Source organism: Scyliorhinus canicula, chromosome 12 (assembly GCF_902713615.1).
Source record: "Scyliorhinus canicula chromosome 12, sScyCan1.1, whole genome shotgun sequence".
Classification (NCBI taxonomy): domain Eukaryota; kingdom Metazoa; phylum Chordata; class Chondrichthyes; order Carcharhiniformes; family Scyliorhinidae; genus Scyliorhinus; species Scyliorhinus canicula.
Window position 1 is genome coordinate 151,891,506 of NC_052157.1, and position 24,652 is coordinate 151,916,157.

Below are 24,652 nucleotides of genomic sequence, written 5' to 3' on the forward strand. Positions count from 1 at the left end.
TAAATTCTATGATCTATGATAACCTAACGCCAAGGGGCAATTTAGCATGGCTAAATGAAAAGATGTACAATGCTGCAAAGAATAATGGGAACATTTCAAAACCAGAAATGGATCATTAATTTATTATTTTTTTATCCCAATTAAGGGGCAATGTAGGGTAGCCAATCCACCAATCATGCACATCTTTGGGTTGTGGGGGTGAAACCCACGCAAAAAACGGGGAGAACGTGCAACCAGCAATGGATAGTGAAGAGGGAGAAATTGAAGCATGACAGAAAACTAGCAAGAAATAGACAGACAATAGAAACTTTACAAATATATCAAAAGGAAGAGAGTAGCTAAAGTAACTGTTGTTTCCATAAAAGGTGAGACTGGGCAAATAATTATGGGAAACAAAGAAAGGGCAGAGAAGTCTGAACCAAGTATTTTGTCTTTGTTTTTGCAGTAGAAGACACAGAAAGCAACCCAAATATCATAGCAGATCAAGAGTAAAAGGAAGGGAGAAACCTTTTTTTTTGGAAAATATTTTTATTCAAACTTTAACATTTTTACAGTTAAACATATAAAACACATAACATTTACAAAATAAAACCAACCCAACGAAACCCCAGCACACCTCTCCCCTCCAACTACCCCTCCCTTCCCCGCTAGCAGTTGGCAGCAACCAGCTCCCCAACGTGAGATACAAACAAACTTGTGGAGCCCCTCACTCGCCCCCTCAGGGCAAATTTCTGCTTCTCCAAATTAAAAATTTCCATTGGATCCCCAGCCGCACTTAGGCACAGGGTAGAGAGGCTGACCTCCACCCCAATGAGACCCTGCGAGCGATCAACAAGGCAATTAACATCTGCCCCCGCTCCCATCTGCAACACCAGCAAGTCCGACACCCTGAAAATATTGCCTCAGGGGACTTGGCTCTAGGTCCATAAGACCATAAGACAAAGGAGCAGAATTAGGCCACTCGATCCATCGAATCTGCTCCGCCATTCCATCAGGGCTGATATTTTTCTCATTCCCATTCTCCTGCCTTCTCTCCATAACCCCTGATCCCCTTATTGATCAAAAACCTATCTGTCTCTGTTTTAAAGACACTCAGTGATTTGACCCCCACAGCCTTCTGCGGCAAAGAGTTCCACAGATTCACCACCCTCTGGCTGAAGAAATTCCTCCTCGTCTCTGTTTTAAAGGATCGTCCCTTTAGTCTGAGGTGGTGTCCTCTGGTTCTATTTTTTCCTACAAGTGGAAATATTGTCTCCATGTCAACTCTATCCAGGCCTCTCAGTATCCTGTAAGTTTCAATAAGATCCCCCCCTCATCCTTCAAAACTCCAGTACAGACCCAGAGTCCTCAACCGACATGGTGCTGAAGATCAACCCCCAAAACGTCTCCAACTTCGGGCAGGACCACAACATGTGGACGTGATAGGCTGGGCCCCTCCCAGACAGCTCGCAAATGTCCTCCGCCCCCTCAAACATCCGGCTCACCTTCAATTTCATCAGGTGCGCCCTGTGCACTACCTTTAGCTGTATCAGCCCCAGCCAATCCACCTAACCAGCACATCTTTGGGTTGTGGGGCTGAGACCCACGCAGACACGGGGAGAATGTGCAAACTCCACACAGTCAGTGACCCGGGGCCGGGGTCGAACCTTGGACCTCGGCGCCGTGAGGCAGCAGTGCTAACCACTACACCACCGTGCCGCCCAGCAACCATGTTTTTTGACGCCTGTGATTTTTCCCCTGGCATTTGCTTGCAGTAGGGCATGGGAGGTTGACCTCCTGCAGAATCCAGGGTCATCTTGGATGTTGGGAACCCTGGAGCATTCGAGCGGGAGAGTGACGGTTAGAAAAACCAGCACAAAAGATGTTGGGAGGGCAAAATAGAACGGATGATCCAAATTTGCACAGAAGATAAAATCCCATTTTCAACAACCCCACCAATTCCTTCGGGGCCAGAGGAATTGCTTGGAACATACAGTGGGTTTTGAAGAAGTTATTTTTGTGTTTTGGAGTTTGTCAAAGCAAGGTGTAAGTTGTCTTGATATTGTGGTGTCTCAATTACCAACAAACTCCCACGCTGCTCCAGATATCCAAATATTTGGCGTATTTTTTTAATGTATAAAGGAAAAATGGCTTTCAGCCTCCCGCTGAGACATCTAAAGTACCCTGATACGTTTACATCCTATTCTTGTGCTGCTACCTCGATGGTTTGATTGCTCAACATAATAACAGAGCCCCGAGACTCTGCTTGTTTGGAGTCGGTTGAGAGAAACGGAAGATGTTGACTTGAAGGCCTTCAAGACCTTGGGATGACCCACAGCACTTCAGGGCCGATGGTCAAAAGAGTTGTTACTATTGTAGCCGAGGGAACATGGCAACCAGTTAGCGCACAGCAAACTCCCACCAACAGGCAATGCAATAATGGCCAGACAACCTGTTTTCCTTTGTCATTTTTATTGAGGGACGAATATTGGTCAGGGCGCCACGGTTAACTGCCCCCCTACAGTTCTTCGAAATAGGGCCATGAGACCCGTGAGAGGGAAGGCAAGGCCTCGTCTTTCTTACACGCACCTCTGACAGGACAGCACTGCCCCACTATGGAATTGGGGTCTCCGCCTTGATTATTGTACTTTAATCCCGGGGCAGAATTTTCCGTTTACTGCACAGAGCGAAGGCTGAGGCGAGAAAATCGGCGTACAGACATAGGAACTTCCCCCTCCCGCCAGACACAGGGACCCCCCCCCCCCCACACCCACACACACACACGCTGGATAAGAGTTATCCCTGCCAATGGTGCTCCTATTGGGGGCAATGCCAGCGTTGTAGGGGCAATGGCAGGGTCCAGAGAGGACACTGCCCAACAACGCAGCAGGGTAGCATGGTGGTTAGCATAAATGCTTCACAGCTCCAGGGTCCCAGGTTCGATTCCCCGCTCGGTCACTGTCTGTGCGGAGTCTGCACGTCCTCCCCGTGTGTGCGTGGGTTTCCTCCGGGTGCTCCGGTTTCCTCCCACAGTCCAAAGATGTGCGGGTTAGGTGGATTGGCCATGCTAAATTGCCCGTAGTGTCCTAAAAAGTAAGGTTAAGGGGGGGGTTGTTGGGTTACGGGTATAGGGTGGATACGTGGGTTTGAGTAGGGTGATCATTGCTCGGCACAACATCGAGGGCCGAAGGCTGTACTGTTCTATGTTCTATGTTCTAACGCCCCTATCACCCTTGGTGGGTTCCCTCTGCCTGGTTCCCATTTTTGAAAACATCAAAATATCACCTCGCGGGGCAGCACGGTGGCGCAGTGGATTAGCCCTGCTGCCTCACGGCGCCGAGTTACCAGGTTCGATCCCGGCTCTGGGTCACTGTCCGTGTGGAGTTTGCACATTCTCCCCGTGTCTGCGTGGGTTTCGCCCCCACAACCCAAAGATCTGCAGGGTAGGTGGATTGGCCGCGCTAAATTGCCTCTTAATTGGAAAAAATGAATTGGGCACAAAAAAAATATCACCTCGCTGATGTGACGTCCCAAACCGGGGAACGATGGGGCAGTCCTCTGATAACATCGTAATTCATCTAACATGAGATTCCCAACCTTTCTGTGCACCAACCTCATTACTGGGTACTGTAATGTCGTACTGGGGAAAATCTGAAATTGGGACCTTACCTCGTTGGCGAGACTCTCACTTTCTGACTCTTGCTATGATTTGGCGCCCGGGTCACTGTTTGCGCTCTTGGCGAACCCGGGCGCAAAATCGTGGGGCTGGAGTGGGACTTTAACACGTCACCCAATGAGGCACAGCTGTTGTTTTAGTTGGGCATGGGACACTGAGGGGTAGGAAAAGATTGTCCAGTCCATCTGGAAAAGCTGAGTACTGCAGATGTTGGGAGGTCTGACGTAAAAACGGGCGGCACGGTAGCACAATGGTTAGCACAATTGCTTCACAGCTCCAGGGTCCCAGGTTCGATTCCCGGCTTGGGTCACTGTCTGTGCGGAGTCTGCACATCCTCCCCGTGTGTGCGTGGGTTTCCTCCAGGTGCTCCGGTTTCCTCCCACACTCCAAAGATGTACAGGTTAGGTGGATTGGCCGTGATAAATTGCCCTTAATGACCAAAATTGCCCTTAGTGTTGGGCGGGGTTACTGGGTTATGGGGATAGGGTGAAGGTGTGACTTGGGTAGGGTGCTCTTTCCAAGAGTGGGTGCAGACTCGATGGGCCAAATGGCCTCCTTCTGCACTGTAAATTCTATGATTCTATGAACAAGATCCTTCTCCGGGCTACCAGGGAGGCAAAGGCCAAGACGTCGGCCTCTTTCGCCCCCTGAACTCCTGGCTCTTCCGGCACTCCAAAGATCGCTACCTCTGGACTTGGCACTACCTGTGTTTTTAGCACCGTGGACATTGCCTTAGCAAAACCCTCTAAGCTTCGGGCGTGTCCAAAACATGTGGACATGATTTGTTGGGCTTCGCACACCTGTCCTCTACCCCAAAAAACGTGCTCATCCGGGCCGCTGTCATGTCTGCCCGGTGGACGACCTTAAATTGTATCAGGCAAAGCCTGGCACATGATGAGGAGGTATTAACCCTGCTTAGGGTTAATACCTCCACGGTCTATATCCTCCCTGCCAGTGATAGCGGGAGCATGTCCCATCTCTTAAAGTGCCCTTTCATTTGTTCTACCAACCGGGATATCTCTCCTCCTAGCTCGTGCTCCCACTTGCCCTTGAGCTCCTCCACCGGAGTTTCCTCCGCCTCCGAAAGCTCCTGGTAAATATCCGATACCTTCCCCTCTCCCACCCAGGTACTGGAAACTACTCTACCCTGTATCCCCCCGTGGCAGCAGCAGCGGAAAGGCCGGCACCTGCTTTCTCAGGAAGTCTCGAACCTGCAAATACCTAAACCTGTTCCCTGCTGGCAATTAAAATTTACCCTCCAAGGCTTTCAAGCTGGGAAAGCGCCCATCTATAAATAGATTCCCCATCCTTCTAATTCCTGCCCTTTGACATCTCCGGAACCCACCATCTAGCCTAACTGGTACAAACCGATGATTATTATAAATCGGGGTCCAAACCGATGCTCCCTCCACTCTCTTATATCTCCTCCACTGCCCCCAGATTCTCAGAGCTGCCACCACCACCGGACTTGTGGAGTATCGGGCCGGTGAGAACAGAAGAGGTGCCGTTATCAGTGCTCCCAGACTGGTGTCTTTGCATGACGCCGCCTTCATCCGCTCCCATGCTGACCCCTCCTCCACTACCCACTTCCTAATCATGGCTATATTAGCCGCCCAGTAGTAATTGCAGAAGTTCGGCAGCGCCAACCCACCCTCCCCTCGACTGCACTGCAGCAACACTTTCTTCACTCGCGGCGTTTTACCCGCCCACACAAGCCCCGAAATAACCTTATTCACCCGCTTGAAAAAGGCCTTGGGGATGAAGATGGGGAGGCACTGAAAGACAAACAGAAATCTGGGGAGGACCGTCATTTTCACGGTCTATATCCTCCCTGCCAGTGATAGCGGGAGCATGTCCCATCTCTTAAAGTGCCCTTTCATTTGTTCTACCAACCGGGATAGGTTTAACTTGTGCAGTGCCTCCCATTCCCGGGCCACCTGGATTCCCAGATACCGAAAGCTCCTCCCTACCATTCTAAGCAGCAGCTCTCCCAGCCTCTTCTCCTGTCCTCTTGCCTGGATCGCGAACATCTCGCTTTTCCCCATGTTCAATTTATACCCCGAAAAATTGCCAAATTCCTCCAGGATTCGCATTACTTCCCCCATCCCCTCCAACGGGTCTGAAATATACAACAGCAGGTCATCTGCGTCAAGCTCCACCCCCACCCCGACCAGCCCTTTCCAATTCCTAGAGGTTCTTAACGCCATGACCAATGGCTCTATGGCCAGAGCAAACAGTAACGGGGAGAGGGGGCACCCTTGCCTCATCCCTCAGTGTAGTTTAAAGTACCCCGACCGAGGGCAACATTGTGGCGCAGTGGTACCACTGCAGCCTCACGGCGCCGAGGTCCCAGGTTCGATCCCGGCTCTGGGTCACTGTCCGTGTGGAGTTTGCACATTCTCCCCGAGTTTGCGTGGGTTTTGTCCGCACAATCCAAAAGATGTCCAGGGTAGGTGAATTGGCCACGCTAAATTGTCCCTTAATTGGAAAAATGAATCGGGTACTCTAAATTTTAAAAAAAGTACCCCGACCTCAGCCGGTTTGTACACACACTCGCTACTGGTGCCTGATAGAGCAACTGCACCCAGTCAATAAAGCCCTCACCAAACCCAAACCTTCCCAGCGCCTCCCACAGGTATTTACACTCCACCCGATCAAAAGCCTTCTCTGCATCCATCGCTCCCACCACCTCCACCTCCCCTCCTTCTGTGGGCATCATAATAACATTCAAAAGCCTTCCAACATTGGCCTTGAGTTGCCTGCCATTTACAAATCATGTCTGGTCTTCCCCTATCACCCCCGGGACACAGTCCTCTATTCTTGTGGCCAGTATCTTAGCCAGCAGTTTGGCGTCCACATTCAGTAGAGAAATTGGCCTGTATGACCCACATTCCTCCTGATCCTTCTCTCGTTTCAGGATCAAGGCCTGCGACATTGTTGGGGGGAGGACTCCCTTCTCTCTTGCTTCATTAAATGTCCTCACTCACCAGCAGTGGGCTCAATATCTCTGAAAACTTCTTATAGAATTCCCCCGGGTAGCCGTAAGGCTCCGGGGCCTTGCCCGACTGCATGCCCTCCAGCCCCTTGATTATTTCCTCAATCTCAGTTGGGGCTCCCAGCCCTTCCACCAGATCCTCATCTACCCTCGGAAACCTCAACTGATCCAAAAACTGCCTCACCCCTTCCACCCCAGCCGACGGTTCCCACTCATATAATTTACTGTAAAAGTCCTTAAACACCTCGCTCACCCCCACTGGGTCCAGGACACTATTCCCGCCTCTACTCTTTACTTTACCTATCTCCCTGGTCGCCTCCCTTTTCCTGAGCTGGTGCGCCAACGTTCTGCTTGCCTTTTCCCCGTACTCATAGATCGCCCCCCCTTGCCTTCCTCAACCGTTCCACCGCTTTCCCTGTGGTCAACAGCCCAAACACCACCTGTAACCTCCGCTGCTCCCTCAGTAGCCCCACGTCTGGGGCCGACGAACCTTCTTCCTGACCCCCCCCCCAAACCACCTCCAAGTGGGAGGTGGAAAAAGCTGAGATTAAAAACCTAATAATGGAAAGAAATGCACTGGAAAATTCCTCTCCCACCGACTTCAGGTAATCAAAGCCCAGTCGAGGAGATCACATGACACAAGCAAACAGTCCTGACGTAAACCCAAGAAAGACCCTGAAGAGGTTGTAATGAGTGCTCGGGCAGTGGGGGAATGGGGCAGGACATTGTCTGCCGTTTGTTTGCTGTTCAGGATGTTAATTAGAAACATGAGAGACTTCAAATAGTTCCTTGCTCGCCTAATTAGCAACATGCACGGGGAACCGTTTGAACTCCCAAGGACACGGAGCCATTAGCGTTCGCAATAGAGATGGATTAAAATCACAGGAGCCTTTCAGAATGATTAAAGATGAGCAGAGGCTGCCTTTTTGTGCAGTGACCCCGCGCTTCTCGAGGATCTCTCGCCGAAGTGGGGCTGTTATTTTTTTTTTGAGTCGAACTGAACCAATTCGGCAAGTAATAAATAACAGGACTCGATCTGTGATGCTATTATCTAGCAATCAGCCAGGCCTGATTAGCAATAACATGGAAGACATGAGTCTTGATTAGAAATTGACAAAGAGATTACGGGAGCCACAAAAAAAAAACATTTTGTTAAAAGAAAATAAGGGAGCTTGGAAACGTGTGAAAGAGAGAGAAACTAAAAGAAGAAAAAGAAGCACATTCATCTTGGGTTCGATTCTGGGCAGGGTGTCAAGATCACGGGGAGGTGCGGAGCAAATTTAGGACCACGGATGAGCTACGTGGAGAGTGTGGGCCAGTTCTACTCAAGAGCGGAGAAGGTTAAGAGGAGATTTGATAAGAGGTGCCCAAAATCGTAAAGGTTTAGATATTGTAAATAAAGAGAAACAGTCTCTGCAGCGGCAGAAAGGTTGATAACTCGAGGGCAGATTTAAGGCCAGAGGCGATATTGAGGAATCCATTTTTTCTTTACATTCGTTGCGTGAAAGAGGGCTAGAAGCAAATTCAGTCGTACCTTTCGAAAGAGAATTGGACCCATACGCGAAGGGGGAGTGCAGAGAAGAATGATAAGAAAGCACAGCTCAGGCGGGAGCCTAAATGCTTCTCTCTCTCTGTCGGGGTTCACAGCCCATGCGTTACGAGCCCTTGGTGGGGAAGCAGGAGGAGATTTTAGTGTCACAAGGTCGAATGGCGACCATGGAGCCAAGACTGTCTGTCCCAGGACTGGCTCCGAGGTCCCATTTTTTTTTTTTTTGGTTTTCGTGGTTCGCTGGTGGGCAGTAGTCAGGTAAAGTCAACAGGAATCCGATTTGAGGAACAGTAAGTGGGGGAGGGAGGGTGTGCTGCAATTGGAAGGTAGGGGTGAGAGGATGGGGCCCGGAAGTATCCTCAATGCATTGAACAGTAGTGAAGGTTAATACCATGCTGTTTTATTTTATTTTGCTGTTGTTTCCCCTTTCCACCCACCCCCTCGGGTCAAAATCTGACGACCGTGATAGTTCCCCCCATCCCTGGTCAACGGCTCTGGGGTCAGTTTAAAATGGGTTCTTGCTGGGAAGAATGGTTCTGTGCTCCTTCATTCCGTGATATCCCGGTCCTGACTCACCACTGATATCCCCCCCCCCCCCCCCCCCCCCCCCCCCCCCCCGAACCATTTGCCTTCCAACCTCCCAGCGAATCTTTTCCTGGGATGGCCGGATGGGGCAGTTTTAGGCTTATCGGAGGTGTCTTATCCAGTGGACGGGATTCTTCGTTTCTGAGACTTTAGTGTTGACGCCAATGCAGAATTTGTGGACTTTCACGACAGCAAAATGTGCGCCACAGGTGGACCGCTTCCGCTCCTATTAAAGGACTAGCACCAGCGCCATGTGGAACACAATCGATTCCAATGGAAAAAGGCACGGGATTCGCCGGGTCCGTGATTGACACTCGGGAGGCTGACAAGCTGCAGCCGCACATACACATTACCATCCCCCCCCCACACACACTCATCCCAGCCAACAAGGTGGCAGTGGTTGTGCTGGCAAGGCAGCCCATACAGCTGAGGCTAGAGGGCACCCAGGGGGGGTGGCCCGGGGGGGGCACCTATATGACCCCTGGCACTAAGTTCACCTTGGGTCGTCAGCGGTGTGCGCAGCTGCATGGCTGCCTTGCCAACTGCGGCAATGGTGTTCCATGCCTGTCATCCCAACGCCATAGCCCACCTCCTGGCCACCCCCCACTATTCCCCCCCCCCCCCCCCCCCGCCCTGACAGAAGCACCCCCCCCCCCTCCTCCCCCTGGCCAGCGGCACAATTGTCAGCAAACTATGGCGATGTTGGACACTTTCCCTACCCCTTCTCTCTCCCTCAGCAGCCACGATGCCCGTTTCATCATTTTTAAAGTAAGAAGTCTTACAACACCAGGTCAAAGTCCAACAGGTTTGATTCAAACACGAGCTTTCGGAGCGCAGCTCAGGTGAGGAAGGAGCTGCGCTCCGAAAGCTCGTGTTTGAATCAAACCTGTTGGACTTTATAACCTGGTGTTGTAAGACTACTTACTGTGCTCGCCCCAGTCCAACGCCGGCATCTCAACATCATCATTTTTAAAAGCGCAGGCGAACCGCACCGTCGGGAAGTCGGCCCATCGGCAGAGGCGAACCGCGGAGGCCCAGGAGAATACCGGGTCGGGCCCGCTAATGATATGCATACACAGACACAGGGGGAACGTGCAGGCTCCGCACAGACAGTGACCCAAGCCGGGATTCGAACCTGGGACCCTGGCGCTGTGAAGCAACAGTGCTAACCACTGTGCTATTTGTGCACTGACGGCCGTCCGCACAACCTCAACGGAACGTTACTGGGAGCTGATTCCCGCCCTCATGAAATTTTATATATTGATTTTTATTTTTTGCATTGTGCAGCATCTGGGAGTGGACAGTAAGGGGAGATGATTTAGCACACTGAAGCAGCTGTTACTGAGACTAATAATGTTTGTGCAATGAGCTTTTGAGCTGGCTGTTAAATATAGGGCTCGTATGTTCGAAAGAGAGATTGGCGTTCTTAATCCTTTAACATGTCCGCCACCAAGTGCAGACTGTCCACATGGCCCTCCTTTATGTCTTTTTAAATATTAACCCAAGTTTAATCCTTATGGTAATCAGAGGTTAGGTCAAATTTTCTAAATAAGTGTATTTTATTGGCATAAAAATACAACGGCTTTTGTTGAAATTCATAGAACCTTGATGTCAGAAATGCAACTCGAAACTCAATTCTTCCCTCTTTGGGAGACTGGGATGTTCGAACTCCCAACAACATGATCTTGTGCGTAGTCTTCCGAGCTGTTCCGAAGTTTCCTTTCGGAATGGCTGCTTGCTTCCTGCATCCACTGTCAAAAACTCTCCAGCAACTTTGCATTCTCTCTTTCCCACACTTTCTCCATGTTGTTTAAGGTGGTTTCCTGCAGCCTCTCACTTCCTCCTTATCCATGGCCTTCCTGGGCAGTCAGAGTGTCAATCTTCCGGATGCGACCAGCTTCCCCATCGTGCCTCCCTGAGCAGTTAGCGGAAACGTTCTTTTGCTGAATTGATGCTCTCAACCAACTCTGCTCCGTTTTATCTGCCGATTGAGCCAGGAGCCAGCCAATGCTTTCACTTCCTTCAAAATTGCGCCGGAAAGCCCAAACTCCTTCATCCCAGCCGCTGCAAGTGCGCGTGAGGCCCTTTTCCCAGCTGGTTTTCCCAGAGGTTTGGCTGCATCCCGAGTTGGGTTTAACCAGAAGTTGAACCAGATCTCTGGATATGGGCTCCAAGATTTCAGATTGGCCACTGCGCCACCATGAAAATGGCAGGGAGAGGTGTTTGTCTATCCTGGTATCAACGCACCGCCTTGCCACTCTTTCTCCCCTTACCCCCCGCCATCGGCCCCCTGCTCCCTGTGTCCCAAATCACTGACTTAATGAGGGCATGCAAACAGCACTTTTGCATTGTTTCCTTCACAATGTCTTCTGGGCCAGTACAGTACCCACAGGCCTCTGTGACCAACGACAACTTCTGTTTACATGGCGTTTTTATGGTGATTAAATGTCCTCAGGCACTTCACAGGTACATTTTGAAATGGGTATGACACTGATTCACTTTCGGTGATATTCAGTCACCTGGCTGAAGATCGTGGGCTGGATCCTCCGTTGCCCGAAGTCAATATCGTAATCGGCGATCGGGCGGAGAATCCATTCCAACGCCCAAATCGGGGGCGGCGGCGGTTTTCGAGTCTCTGCCCCCCCCCCGAAATGAAATGGCGTTATCGCATGGCGCACTGTACGCCGTTGCAATGGCATTGACGCATCACCGGCAGGCCCTCCCGCGATGCTCCCACCCCGATGGGCCCGGTTCCCGGCCGCGCGGTTGACGTGTGGTCTGAGCGGTTGGAAACCCAGCGTGGCGGCTGCTGACTGTGTCCAGCGCCACCGCAATCGGACAGCAACCGTGCTGCTGGCCGGTCGGGGTGGGGGGGGGGGCGTCCGCGAGGGCTGGGGGGACTGGTGGGGGGTGCCCTGTGGGGTCACATTTGACGGGTTGGGTTGGTGCACGGCCGGCGCCATGCTGTACGGTGCCACTGCTGCAGGTCGTCGCCGTGCATTTGTACGGCCACGGACCCGGCCATTTTCCGCACGTTTTTGGCGCGGGAGCCGGGAGTTTCACCCGGCACTGCTGCTAGCCCCTCACCATTCCCGGAATCGGTGAGTGTTTGCCGCCAATTTTGGCGTCGTGAAACGCCCGCGAATTCTCCATTTCAACCAACTCTTACCTGCTGAAATGGAGAATCCATCCCCATAGGTTTTAATGAGTTTTAAACTCATTAAAACAAGGCTCCTAGAGCAGATCTTTGTTGCAACAGCAGTTATCAATGGGGTTACGCCCCTCATGGGGCTGATACCCCTGCATGATTTGGTGTTGGCAGTGGGAGAAGTGTTGCTGGTGGATGTCCTGCAGTGAATGCTATCGCACCATCCTGCCCCATGGCATGGACTGAGGATTGCCAATGAAGAACCACAGGACCCACCCCTCTGATGGCAATTGGAGCTCCGTCTCCAAGCCGGAGAGAGACCCATGTCCCAAGCACATTTCTCCCAATGCTCCTTCCCTGTCCCAGAAAATGGCAGCGTGGGGAATTGAAGATCAGCCGGGCAATGCGGGAACTAACTTCTTGACAGGCGGTGGAGCCACTGAGATGCCTGTTGGTCGTAGCCTGTTTGTTTGGCTGTAACTAAATATGTAACGTTGGGTGGGGGGGGGGGCGATAATCATTCAGCGGATGCGTTGCTAAGGTGAGAGAGTATTTCTTCCCCTTGAGCTCTGAGCAATCTTCTGGCGGAGTAAGCAAACACTGTACTGGCAATCGTGGCGTCAGCAGAAATTGCTCCTTGCCATTGTAATCAGTGGAAACGAAAATCGGGCGTGCATCGACCCGCTATGAGCGGCTTTTATTCCACAGCTGAAGAGCAGTTTCACAAATGAGTCCATTAGAATGTTTTCAACAATGATTCAATCTGGAAAATCAATGTAGGAAAGCTTAACCCTTAACAGACCGGACATTTACCTTTCTACTCTATGGCGTTCCGTCAACCACCCCTCCTTCATTTCCTGTCCTGAGAGGGATACCGCCAGTATTCTGACGTTGACTTTCGTGGCTTGACATCTAAACTGTCGGCAACTCCCGTTCGACTTGGCCGCACCCAGCGACTCCCACCCAAGAACTAACTTGGTTCCAGAAAAGGAACCGATGCCCTCCAATATAAACATGAGGGAACCCGACCTGCGCTGTCTTAATTTCAAACCTGTGCTGCTGAGGAGTCTGGGATTGGGAGGGAAAAGCCAGGGCTAAACGGGAATCCCTGGCAGGGTAACCTGAAACCAGGTGAGCAAATCATTAATTTACAGTTGGTTTTTTTACGTGCCGGAGCGGGGGAGGGCGGGCAGGGGTGGGGGGGTGGGGGGGGGGGGGGGGGGAGCTGGGGAAACAGCTTAAACTTGGCACTGAAAGCACTGAAGCCAGTGGATTGGGTTGACTTTATGGGTGAATATGATTTAAACGCATTACACACAGCTCCGAGAAACCGCATCAGAATTGTCTTCCTTCTCGACTCTGGGCCAATCTCTGGCTCTCATATTAGATAAATAGGAATCGCTTCTGGGCCTTTTGGCTAAGATCAAGCGCCGTGAGGTCAAGCCCAAGATGAGGCGCGATATCCTTTTCTGCGCGGCTTGAATCTTGTATGTCCAAGAATTAGATTCAGCTGGAATTTAAATTGGTTTTCGGAGCAAACGATGAGATGGATTAAGGGGTTTGCCCCGTCCACTCTCCCATTGGCTTGGTAACTTTTACAGATGGGATCAAAAATATTTTCCGAAATCGGACAAGAAATGGGTGCAGGAGAAGCCCGTACAACCCCTCGAGCCTGCTCCACCATCCCCTCGATTCCCCCGAGAGACCAACAATTTATCGATCCCAGCCTTCAGTTGACTCAGCGATTGAGCATCTGCAGTCCCTTGGGGAGAGAGTTCCACAGATTCGCAAACCTCCAAATGAAGGGTGCTCAAATTATGGTCTACTGGATTGGAAACATGGTGTGGCAGTACCACACGAGGCCTTAGACCTGATGCCCTCATCCGCACCATGTCAGCTGTACAATGTTGGGGCAGTGCAGCAGTTGGGGTACAATTGGTCTTAATCCTTCTGGACAAGGGAAGTAAGAGTCATGGGGGGGGGGGGGGGGGTGGGGGATGGAGCCAAGGTTCCTGCTGTTGATCATCAGCAGGTGACCATGTAGATGTGGACATTAATGGTATATAGAATTGAACTGGACTATCTTGCCCTGCATGGTTAGGTCACCACGTTGTGCTGATTGTCCGGGGGCAGTGATACTCGATGCCAATGTAAATGTACCTCAACAAACGTTCAGGCAAGATGTCTGCCGGGAACAGGCGGCACGGTGGCGCAGTGGCTATCACTGCTGCCTCACGGTGCCGAGGACCCGGGTTCGATCCCGGCCCCGGGTCACTGTCCGTGTGGGGTTTGCACATTCTCCCCCCCCCCCCCCCCCCCCAACCCCCCACCGTGCCTGCGTGGGTCTCACCCCCACAACCCAAAGATGTGCAGGTTAGGTGGATTGGCCACCACTAAATCGCCCCCTGGGGGGAAAAAAAAATTGGGCCCTCTAAATTTATTTAAAGAAAAGATGTCTGAGGGGAAATCGGGACGTGAACATCGAAGGGGTACCGATGATCGGGAATTAAATCTATCTTGGAATGGCCAATAGTGTGGCTGGCTTGGCCATTTCAGAGACAGTTAACAGTCAATCACATTGCTATGGGTCTGGACTGAGGTGTAGACCAGACAGGGTAAAGACAGCAGATTCCCCCCCTAAAGGACATGAGTGAACTAGATAAATAGTTACAGCAGTCTGGTAGTTTCACGCCCATCTTTGTGGATATAAACTTTTGTTGAACATTTTTTATTAACTGGATTTAAATTCCCCAAGCACAGATGTGTACCCCGAAACAAATTTTCACCATGCATGGGGCTCCAATTGTTCATCAGTTCAGAGGCCCTCGCAGCGGTGAGATCACTCGAAGCCCCACTCGTCAATCGATGACTTCAGTTAGCACGTGCCTGGCAGGTAACGAGAGACATAGGGCGGCACGGTGGTTAGCACTGCTGCCTCACAGCGGCGAGGACCCGGGTTCGATCCTAACCCCGGGTCACTGGCCATGTGGAGTTTGCACATTCTCCCCGTGTCTGCTTGCGTCTCACCCCCACAACCCAAAAGGGATGTGCAGGTTAGATGGATTGGCCACGCTAAACGGCAGCACGGTAGCATTGTGGATAACACAATCACTTCACAGCTCCAGGGTCCCAGGTTCGATTCCGGCTTGGGTCACTGTCGGTGCGGAGTCTGCACATCCTCCCCGTGTGTGCGTGGGTTTCCTCCGGGTGCTCCGGTTTCCTCCCACAGTCCAAAGGTGTGCAAGTTAGGTGGATTGGCCATGATAAATTGCCCTTAGTGTCCAAAATTGCCCTTAGTGTTGGGTGTGGTTATTGGGTTATGGGGATAGGGTGGAGGTGTTGACCTTGGGTAGGGTGCTCTTTCCAGGAGCCGGTGCAGACTCGATGGGCCGAATGGTCTCCTTCTGCACTGTAAATTCTATGAGCTAAATTGCCCCTTAATTGGAAAAAAAAAGATTTGGGGACTCTAAATTTAAAAGGAAAAGATAAAGAGAGACATAAAGAGGTAATTGAGTAGAGAATTCTTACTGCATTTATACAGGGCCTCAGTGAGACCAGACGTAGAGTATCACATACAGTTTAGGTCTTGCCATAGGGGGGTGTGTGGTGGACAGACTGATACCGGGGTTGGCGGGACGGTCCTGTGAGGTGAGATTCTTTCGACTGGGCCTGTATTCACTCGGGTTTAGAAGGACGAGAGGAGATCTGATTGAAATGTCTAAAACTCTTAACAGGGTTGGACAGACTGGATTCAGGGAGGATGTTTTCCCTGGGCTGGGGAAATCTAGAACCAGGGGATACAGTCTCAGGATGCGGGCTGGACCATTTAGGGCTGAGGTGAGGAAACATTTCTTCGCTCTAAGAGGAGTGAACCTGTGGAATTCTCTACCACTGTGGGAGTCAAGAAGGCGATTGCTTTTTTTATTTTAGCTTTTACTGGCACCAAGGGGTGTGGGGAGAAAGCGGGAACATGGCATTGAGATCGAGTTCCAGGATCATATTGAATGGCGGTGCAGGCCCGAAGGGCTGATTGGCCTCCTCCTCCCTGTTTCTATCACAAACAAAAAAAAAAGAAACCCTGTGCTTGATCCAGAATTGACGGGATAAAGCAATTGTTGTTGGGCTTTTTTTTTCAGATGGACCCGAACTATTTAATGCATTTAAATAGGTGTCCAATTGAAGGAACTTAAATATACTTGAATCTGGGTTCAATAAAATATGTTAGAGGGAATTGGCAAGAAACAGGGAATTGGAATGCCTTTAGCTGTTAGTCCCTATACCTGTCCGGGGGCAGCCCGTCCTACATTTTCAATGGTTTCAGTCTACTGTGTGTCCGTGTATCAATACTTTGCTTAAACTTCCAAGTTCTAGCCTTGCTGTTTTCTTCATGTGATGTGCGTGGGCCAGCGTACACTGGCCCTGTGCTAATCCTCTGCCACTTGGACAATGATTATAAAGGTTCCCTGTGTCTCGCAGGGTTTCCCGATTACGGTTTCTATTCCACGCCCGGCGATCAGCGGGCCTCCTTCTCGTTTGCGGACTACGGTTCGGTCGGACTGCGGGCCGCGCAGATGCTGCGCAGCGAGCACGCTCCGTCAGCGAGCAGCCCCTCCCTGCACCATCTAACCAATCCGGATCAGTTTAAGAACCCAGGTTTGTGCTACAGATTCATTTCCTTTGGTGGCGGAGCGGGAGGTGGGGGGGGGGGGGGTTGATGGCGGGGCGCGGTGGGGAACGGAGGGGCAATGGGATTAAGTGTTTCTTCATCTGTTTATAAGCAACGCCACGCGACTTGGAGCAGTGAGGCCGCATCTGCATGCCTGACCCATTAACCATGGTGGGTGAGAGGGGCATTCATGATTATTTATGTTAGCGTTTAATTATCTTTTTCACAAGAGCGCAAAGATTTTTCACCTCACGTGCCGCATTCCGTCCCCCCCCCCACCTCCCAAAAAGCCAGCTGTTGATCATTTTAAGTTTCTGCGATGATATGTAATTAATTGTGTATTCAACAGGTGCTTGTGCGGAATAATTAAGCAACCTCTCTCTCTCCTCAGAGCAATTTTTTTCACGCTCTTCTAAAACTTACACAGAGCTGTGAGCGGGTCCTTTTATTTCCCCAGAAAGGCAAAGCCTGTTGTGAGTCACAAACTTTTTTTTTTTAGATGCAGACTTGGCTCATTCTTCTGATTTTTTTAAGAAGCTCCCACGGTGTCACGTGCCATTTGTGTCGCCCCCCCTCCCCTCACTGGAGTTTCCTTCTCCTGACTGCCTCGCCTCACACGTTACCTGCCTCTCCAGCCGTCCCCAACCCAATCACCCACCGCTGCCAGTGGAGAGGGCCCTGTGCCACTGGTCATACTGCAGAGCGCCATCTGCGAGGAGAAGATCCCCCCCCCCCCCCCCCCTCTCCCCCCCCCCCCCCCCTCCCCCCCCCGGCCGCCCGGGGTCAACGTCACCACTGTATTCTTTCTCACTTTAGTTCTGAATTTGGAGCCTCCTTCAACCACCCCCCTCCCCCACGCCCACCCAACCACCCACTTGCCTTTGTCCGTTCTACATTAGAAACTCAAGGTGGCACGGTTGTGGGCACAAGGCCCTGTTTTTTTTTTGCAGCCGACATTAGCGCCACCTAGTTCCTCCTGTGTCAACTTTACGATTCACTATCCCACTGGCCCAGCAGCGCTGTTCCTGTCCAACGGGAGGAGGCAGGCGGGTGTGGGTTCTGCCAAAGATGAGGCCATCTCACCTGCGATAAGCACTTTACTGGACTGGTCGGCGAGCAATGGTTTTGGGTTGGCTGGGAGGTGAATCGTCTCTCTCCATCCGAAACAGAAATTGGTAGCCGGAAGGGGGATTGTAGCTTCGGAAGCAGAGGCGAGTTAGCGATATAAAGAAGAAACGCTCAAAAGTATTCAGCAGCTCGGGTAGCCTGTGTGGAGAGAGAAACCGAGCTAACGTCAATGAAGTGCCATCAGAATCCATTGCGACGAAAGTTAATCGACTTCTAACATAAAGTGAATCGACTTCGATCATTAACCCTGTTTCTCTCTCCACTTCTCTTTTTATTTCAGGTTTCCAGCAGCCACAACTGTTTTGCTTCTGTGTTACAGGGAGTTAGTTTTATCGGTAAACAACAAAAAAATGCTTAAAGGGGCAGTGACGCCCTGAGAAAGGGTTTTTGTTTTGTTTTTTTTTTGCAAAACAAAAATGGTCAATCATCCTGGAAATGCCAGCTCGTCTCGGTCGGGGAACATTCTCAGGTTGTGGGTTCGAGTCCCACTCCAGAAATTTTAGCCTATAATCCAGGCTAACACTGTCGGAGAGCGGCACTGAGGGAATGCAGCCCTCTCATCAGTGTCGGATTCAGATGAGCTCTTAAACCCAGGTCCCAATAGTTCTGAGGCAAAGAAATGTGATGGCGCCATTTGCCGACAAGCAACGGGATTCTCCTGCATTCCTGGCTTCTCATTCTCCCCCTCAGCCAATACCGCCAAAGCATCCCATTTGTTGTTTGTGGGGCCTTGCTTTTTCCAGTATGAATGTCACATTTTCTTTTATAACAACAGTAACTACGCCAGAGAGAAAGATAATTGGTTGACTGCGAAATGCTTTGAGGCGTCCTAAGAGTGTAAAAGTTGCTATAAGAATGTAAATTCTATTTGTACAGAAGCTCATCAATAAATTAGAAGCCCTGCCTCTGAGCCAGAGGTTTGGGGTTCAAGTGACTGGTGGGGTGCAGAGGGGATCTGTGCTGGGACCCCAGCTGTTCACAAGAGACCTTGGGCGGGCGCTGTTTGGTGCTGGTCCCCACAAATGGGCCTCACGGTAGCATGGTGGTTAGCATCAATGCTTCACAGCTCCAGGGTCCCAGGTTCGATTCCCGGCTGGGTCACTGTCTGTGTGGAGTCTGCACGTCCTCCCCGTGTGTGCGTGGGTTTCCTCCGGGTGCTCCGGTTTCCTCCCACAGTCCAAAGATGTGCGGGTTAGGTGGATTGGCCATGCTAAATTGCCCGTAGTGTAAGGTTAATGGGGGGATTGTTGGGTTACGGGTTACGTGGGTTTAAGTGGGGTGATCATTGCTCGGCACAACATCGAGGGCCGAAGGGCCTGTTCTGTGCTGTACTGTTCTATGTTCTATTATATATTAATGATTTGGACGAGGGAACTAAATGTATTATCTCCAGATTTGCAGGTGATACAAAGTTGGGCGGGAGGGTGAGCTGTGAGGAGGATGCAGAGATGCTTCAGCCTGACTTAGACAGGCTGAGTGTGTGGGCATATGCGTGGCAGACGCAGTACAATGTGGATAAATGTGAGGTTACCCACTTCAGTCGCAAAAATAGCGAGGCAGATTATTATTTGAATGGGTGTAAATTGAGAGAGGTGGATATTCAGCGAGACCTTGGTGTCCTCGTGCATCAGTCGCTGAAAGTAAACGCGTAGGTACAGGAGCAGTAAAGAAGGCAAATAGCATGTTGGCCTTCGTAGCGAGAGGATTTGTATAGGAATAGGGATGTTTTACTGAAATTGTATAGGGCATTGGTCAGGCCACACCTGGAGTATTGTGAGCAGTTTTGGTGTCCTTACCTGAGGAAGGATGTTCTCGCTATGGAGAGAATGCAGCGGAAGTTTACCAGGCTGATTCCTGGGATGGCAGGAGAGTCATATGAGGAGAGACTAAGTCAGTTATGATTATATTAATTGGAGTTCAGAAGAGTGAGAGGGGATCGCACAGAAACATAACATTCTAACATGATTAACCAGGGTAGGTTCAGAAAAAATGTTCCAGATGGTGGGGGAGTCCAGAACTAGGGGCCATAGTTTGATGATAAGGACTGAGGTGAGGAGAAATTTCTTCACCCAAAAAGGGGTGAATCTGTTGAATTCACTACTGCAGAAAGTAGCTGAGCTCAAAATGTTGTGTGATTTCAAGAAGGAATTAAATATAGCTCTTGGGGCTAAAGGGATATGGGGGGAAGGCAGGATCAGGGTATTGAACTTGATGATCAGCTATGATCACAATGAATGGGGGAGCAGGCTCGAATGGCCTCCTCCTGCTTCTATTTTGTATATGTTTCTATATGATGTATGTAGATGTCGAAACAGATGATTATCGACTTGCAAATCCTTCCAACACAGGCCAATGGTAAGTGGGAAGAATGGGAAAAGTTCCTGGTCACTCGGGTGATAAAGAGAAAGTTGAAGCTTTGACCATCACTCTTCATCGCCCTAGACCACACCATACATGCAAACGTTCATGTTACCACAGCAACTTGGACTCCTTGCGTGAATGGTAACACACCACCCACCACCACACCAATAAATGACAAAAGGGTTATGTTTACACGGATCCTTGTCAAATATGAGGCCACAGCTAGGATATTGTGTGCAGTTTTGGTCCCCTTTTCTGAGGAAGGATGTTCTTGCTCTCAAGGGAGTGTAGCGAAGGGTTACCAGACTGATTCCAGGGATGGTGGGACTGTCATATGAGGAGAGATTGACTGGGTTATGATTATTCTCGCTGGAGTTCAGAAGAATGAGGGGGGATCTCATAGAGACTTATAAAATTCTTACAGAACTAGACAGGGTAGATGTAGGGAAGATGGTCCCGATGGTGGGTGTGTCCAGAACCAGAGGTCACAGTCTGAGGATTCAGGGTAAACCATTTTGGACAGAGATGAGGAGACATTTCTTCACCCAAAGAGCGGTGAGCCTGTGGAATTCATTACTACAGGAAGTAGTTGATGCTAAAACATTGAATATATTCAAGAGGCGGCTGGATATAGCACTTGGGGTGAATAGGATCAAAGGCTGTGGGGAAAAAGCAGGATTAGGCTATTGAGTTGGATGATCAGCCATGATCGTGATAAATGGCGGAGCAGGCTCGAAGGGCCAAAAGGCCTCTTCCTGCTCCTATCTTCTATGTATCTATGTATGAATGCACAAAAATGACCGGACAAGAATGGACCCACTGCTTCACCCAGCCTGCCCTGTGGTGATTATGCATCGCTGTAGATACACAAGGGATTAATGTAAGTACACGTAGACTAGCTAGACACTAGAGGAAGCACGAGAGACATGACACACAGACACTCAACCAGTAGGTCAGTAAGATAGGACACGACCACTGGGCATTTACGATACACACAGAGGTGATACTACCACAAGGGGGAATTACACCAACCCATATATAAAGGACACAGCACACATGATCTCCCTCTTTCCAGTGGAGACACTCAGTGTGTACGCAGGGTTGATTCAACACATCACACCCACCACGTGGATTGTAGCAGACTGGTTCGTCAGTCTGAGTGGCTATAGCAGGATTAACGGGAGAGTCGAATCCAAGTAGGAGAATTGTTAACAGTTTAAATAAATGTGTTGAAGTTACCTCCACGTCTGAACCTTCCTTTGTCAGAGTGAACATCAAGGAAGCAGCTTATGCTACGACAAGAGCAGAACAAGACATGGTACCAGCGAGTGACTGTTTCAATCCATATAGTTACAACTCAGCAAACAGTGACAACCAGCAACAACAGCCAGACAAGATGATCGAGATTCCGGTTCCACAGCGGCTCAAGTGCCACGGCAATCTCCACGAAAGCTGGCGTGCATTCAGGCAAAGGCTTGAGATCTTTCTGGTAGCAGCCAACCTACAAGACATGGCCGATGCTGAAAAGACAGAGCTTCTGCTCACCATCGCCGGTGCTAGAGCAGAAGAAATCTTTAAAACATTCAAGTTCTCCAAAAGGCAAAACAGGAGCGACTTCCAGGCATTCCTGGACAAATTCGAACAATACTGCGAGGAAAACACAAACAAACCAACAGAGAACGGTAAGAGAGGCGCCCGTACTCACCACGAGGCCGAGATCCCGGAGCAGAGAACGACAATTTTGATCGGCAGCCATCTTGGTAAAGGTGCTGCACATGCTCAGTTGAGAAAAAGGCCCCAAGTAAAGGAACAGCGATCTGAGCATGCGCAAACGCTTCCTATGCACTACGTCACACGCTTTGTGACATCAGAGGCCCCGGACCACGCCCACTTAAAGGGGAATTGTCCCAAAACACAGGGAAAAAATTAAAGCTGTAAAACCTTTCACCTGGAACGACAGCACAATGCCTGACATTCGACCAGTAGCTGAAAGTAACCTCCGCAGAACCATGCAACAAGAAGTTAGCACCGCCCAAAGAGATGATACAGTCCTTGAATACTACGACTCCGACCTTTATTTCTTCTTTGGGCATCACCAGCCCAGTGCCAGCTCCGACACAGAAAGTGATGGAAGACTGGAAGTCCTGGAAGACTACGACTCAGACGAAGGTTTCATCATTCGAGGTGGCGACCCCTGTACTAAATCCGAACCGCAACGAGATGTGTTCTACAGTGAAGACTCCGACACAGACGCGGATGTGTTCTTCGGATTTGAGGATCTTCAGCCCAGAATATATGACATGCCGACGCGTGAGTGCAGGATCATGCTACGCCAAGTGCATAACAAGACATGCCCCACATCTCAAAATAGATCAGAACGACACACTGCCGATCTGGCCTCCCGCTCCACCAGCACAGCCACACAATCCCCTGGGGGCCTCAGAAAAGATGTCAGAGCCGAGGGCGGGAAAAACATTCTGGAAAATTCCCCTCCATTCGCCCCTCCCCACTCAGGTGATCAAAACCACTCCAGGAGATTAATGGACCGAGCACACCTCACAGCAACATCTCAAACTACTTCACTCGTCAAGTGTTGCCAACTTCGAATCTGCCATTTTGTTTGGTTACTTTAAACAATCGGGACTATAATTAGCTCACGTTACATGTTCCAAAAGGAGTACTCAGTCAAACCATTTGACACAATTCCAGTACGACTACACAATTCGTTATCATCGCGTACACTTTTCATTACAACAGGTTTGACTAGAGCATACAGTGTGTTACGATCCCTGTGGAGATAACGTTTGTAAAATAAATGAATTTCCCAAATAACCAATGAAAATAAACCGGTGGACAGGATTTCACTTTTAAAGCAGTGGTTAGCACTGCTGCCTCACGGCGCCGAGGCCCCGGGTTCGATCCCGGCCCCGGGTCACTGTCCGCGTGGAGCTTGCATATTCTCCCTGCGTCTGCGTGGGTCTCACCCCCACAACCCAAAAAATGTGCAAGATCAGTAGATCGGGCACGCTAAATTTCCCCCTAATTGGGAGAAAAAATATTTGGGCGGTCTAAATTTATTTAGAAAAATAACCTTTTTTGTTTACTGCTCTCAAAGGAAGCCTTCTGTCTCTTAAAAAAAGATTTCCTGTGAGCAAGACAGATTGCAATTCCTTGTGTCTCATGGGAGCTTTTGTTATGTATCATAATTTCCTCCAACATGCCAAATGTTGAGATATAAGTGGGTTGGGTGAAAATATACCTGGGAGCATTTGCCCCACATTGACCTGTTTGTGGGAGATTGCCTCGAGGGGTGGGGATGGTGCGCGTTACCCGACAATACTTGCAAAGGCTCCCGGCAATGCCCTACACTTGGACAGGAGAATCGCTTCGCTTGCACAGCGAATGGATTCGCTCCCCATTCCCCCCCCCCCCCCCCCCCCCCCTTAATAGATACGTCTCAGTCTGCTGACTGCATCACGTCACCCCAGCCATCATTTAACATCGAACGGGGCTGCAGGATCCAAATTGGCTTTGCCAACCCCCCCCACAGTCTCCCGGCAACCATGGGACTGAAAAATTTATCTTCTGGACACGATGGGCAAGCAAAACCCTAGGATAAATCATAGAGACGTTAAGAAAATAGTGTATTTAGTTTTTAATCCTTCCGTTTATTAGTTTATATGGCATGGGGAAAGGGCTTTTTGAGTAATTGGCGGGGAGGGGTTGGAATTCAGGTGACACAACCTCCCGGGGTGCATCCAGTCGGGGTTGGCAACCCTACATCTGAGCCGTGGTGTTAGAACGTTCTCTCTGAGCCTCTTCTGCTCTGCCAGTTCACATTGAGGTCTCTCTTGCCACTGTCACTGAGATTGGTGTTTGATCAGGGCCCAGGGCTGAGGGTTGGCACAACTCAGCATCACACTAAAACAATGACATTCACACACTGTTTCCCCTCATGCCACAATCTTCCAGCTGCTTTATTGTTCTTTAGAGGCCTAAACAGATGAGAAGAGAGCAGAGAACTCTGGTGTAGGAGTTCAGGGCCCATGCAGACCGGATTAAGCAGGGCTCTGTACGGACTGGCCGTGCCGGTTGACCTGTTTCTCCGGCGTTAAGTTATTTTTAGGAAGCCCAGGCGGTTCTACTGAAGTGGCAGCAGAATGTTGGGGGGAGAATCCCCTTGGGGATTCTCGGAGACTGAAACTATCACACCCAGGGCCATTGACACAGCAGGCTAAAACAGCGAGTTGCTTTTACAGAATCAGAGAAAAGTACAGATAGTCCATTGGAATTTAGAACACCCACTTGATCAAAGCTCTCTCCGGCCTTCCTCCTTCAACAGGTTTGGGAATGAAAGCCACCTTTTGGAATAGTATGAGAGTTGGGAAGGAAGCTTCATCACAAATAAGTTAGCTACTGCATTTACTGAGCTCCGCCAATTAAACCCCCTTCTGAATCTAGCATGAACGAAAGTCAGTCCCCTAATTTCTTCGAGGAAGAAGATGAATGATAAAGACATCACCATGTAACAGTGGAATAACGCGGAATAACCCACATGTAGGTGA

The 24,652-nt window shown here is 50.2% G+C and overlaps 1 protein-coding gene across 13 annotated transcripts in view; it reads left to right on the forward strand.

Annotated features, from left to right (window-relative positions):
* The window catches only part of msi2b (musashi RNA-binding protein 2b), a 547,783-nt gene that overhangs the window by 498,647 nt on the left and 24,484 nt on the right, over positions 1-24,652 (forward strand). For 8 of the 13 annotated variants that reach the window (XM_038814534.1, XM_038814543.1, XM_038814535.1 and 5 more), the window contains one exon: positions 16,409-16,585. The exons of the other annotated variants lie outside the window; for them this stretch is intronic. In XM_038814534.1, coding sequence (XP_038670462.1) covers positions 16,409-16,585 — 177 coding nt within the window. The remainder of the gene's footprint in view (positions 1-16,408; positions 16,586-24,652) is intronic. 13 annotated transcript variants of the gene reach the window in all.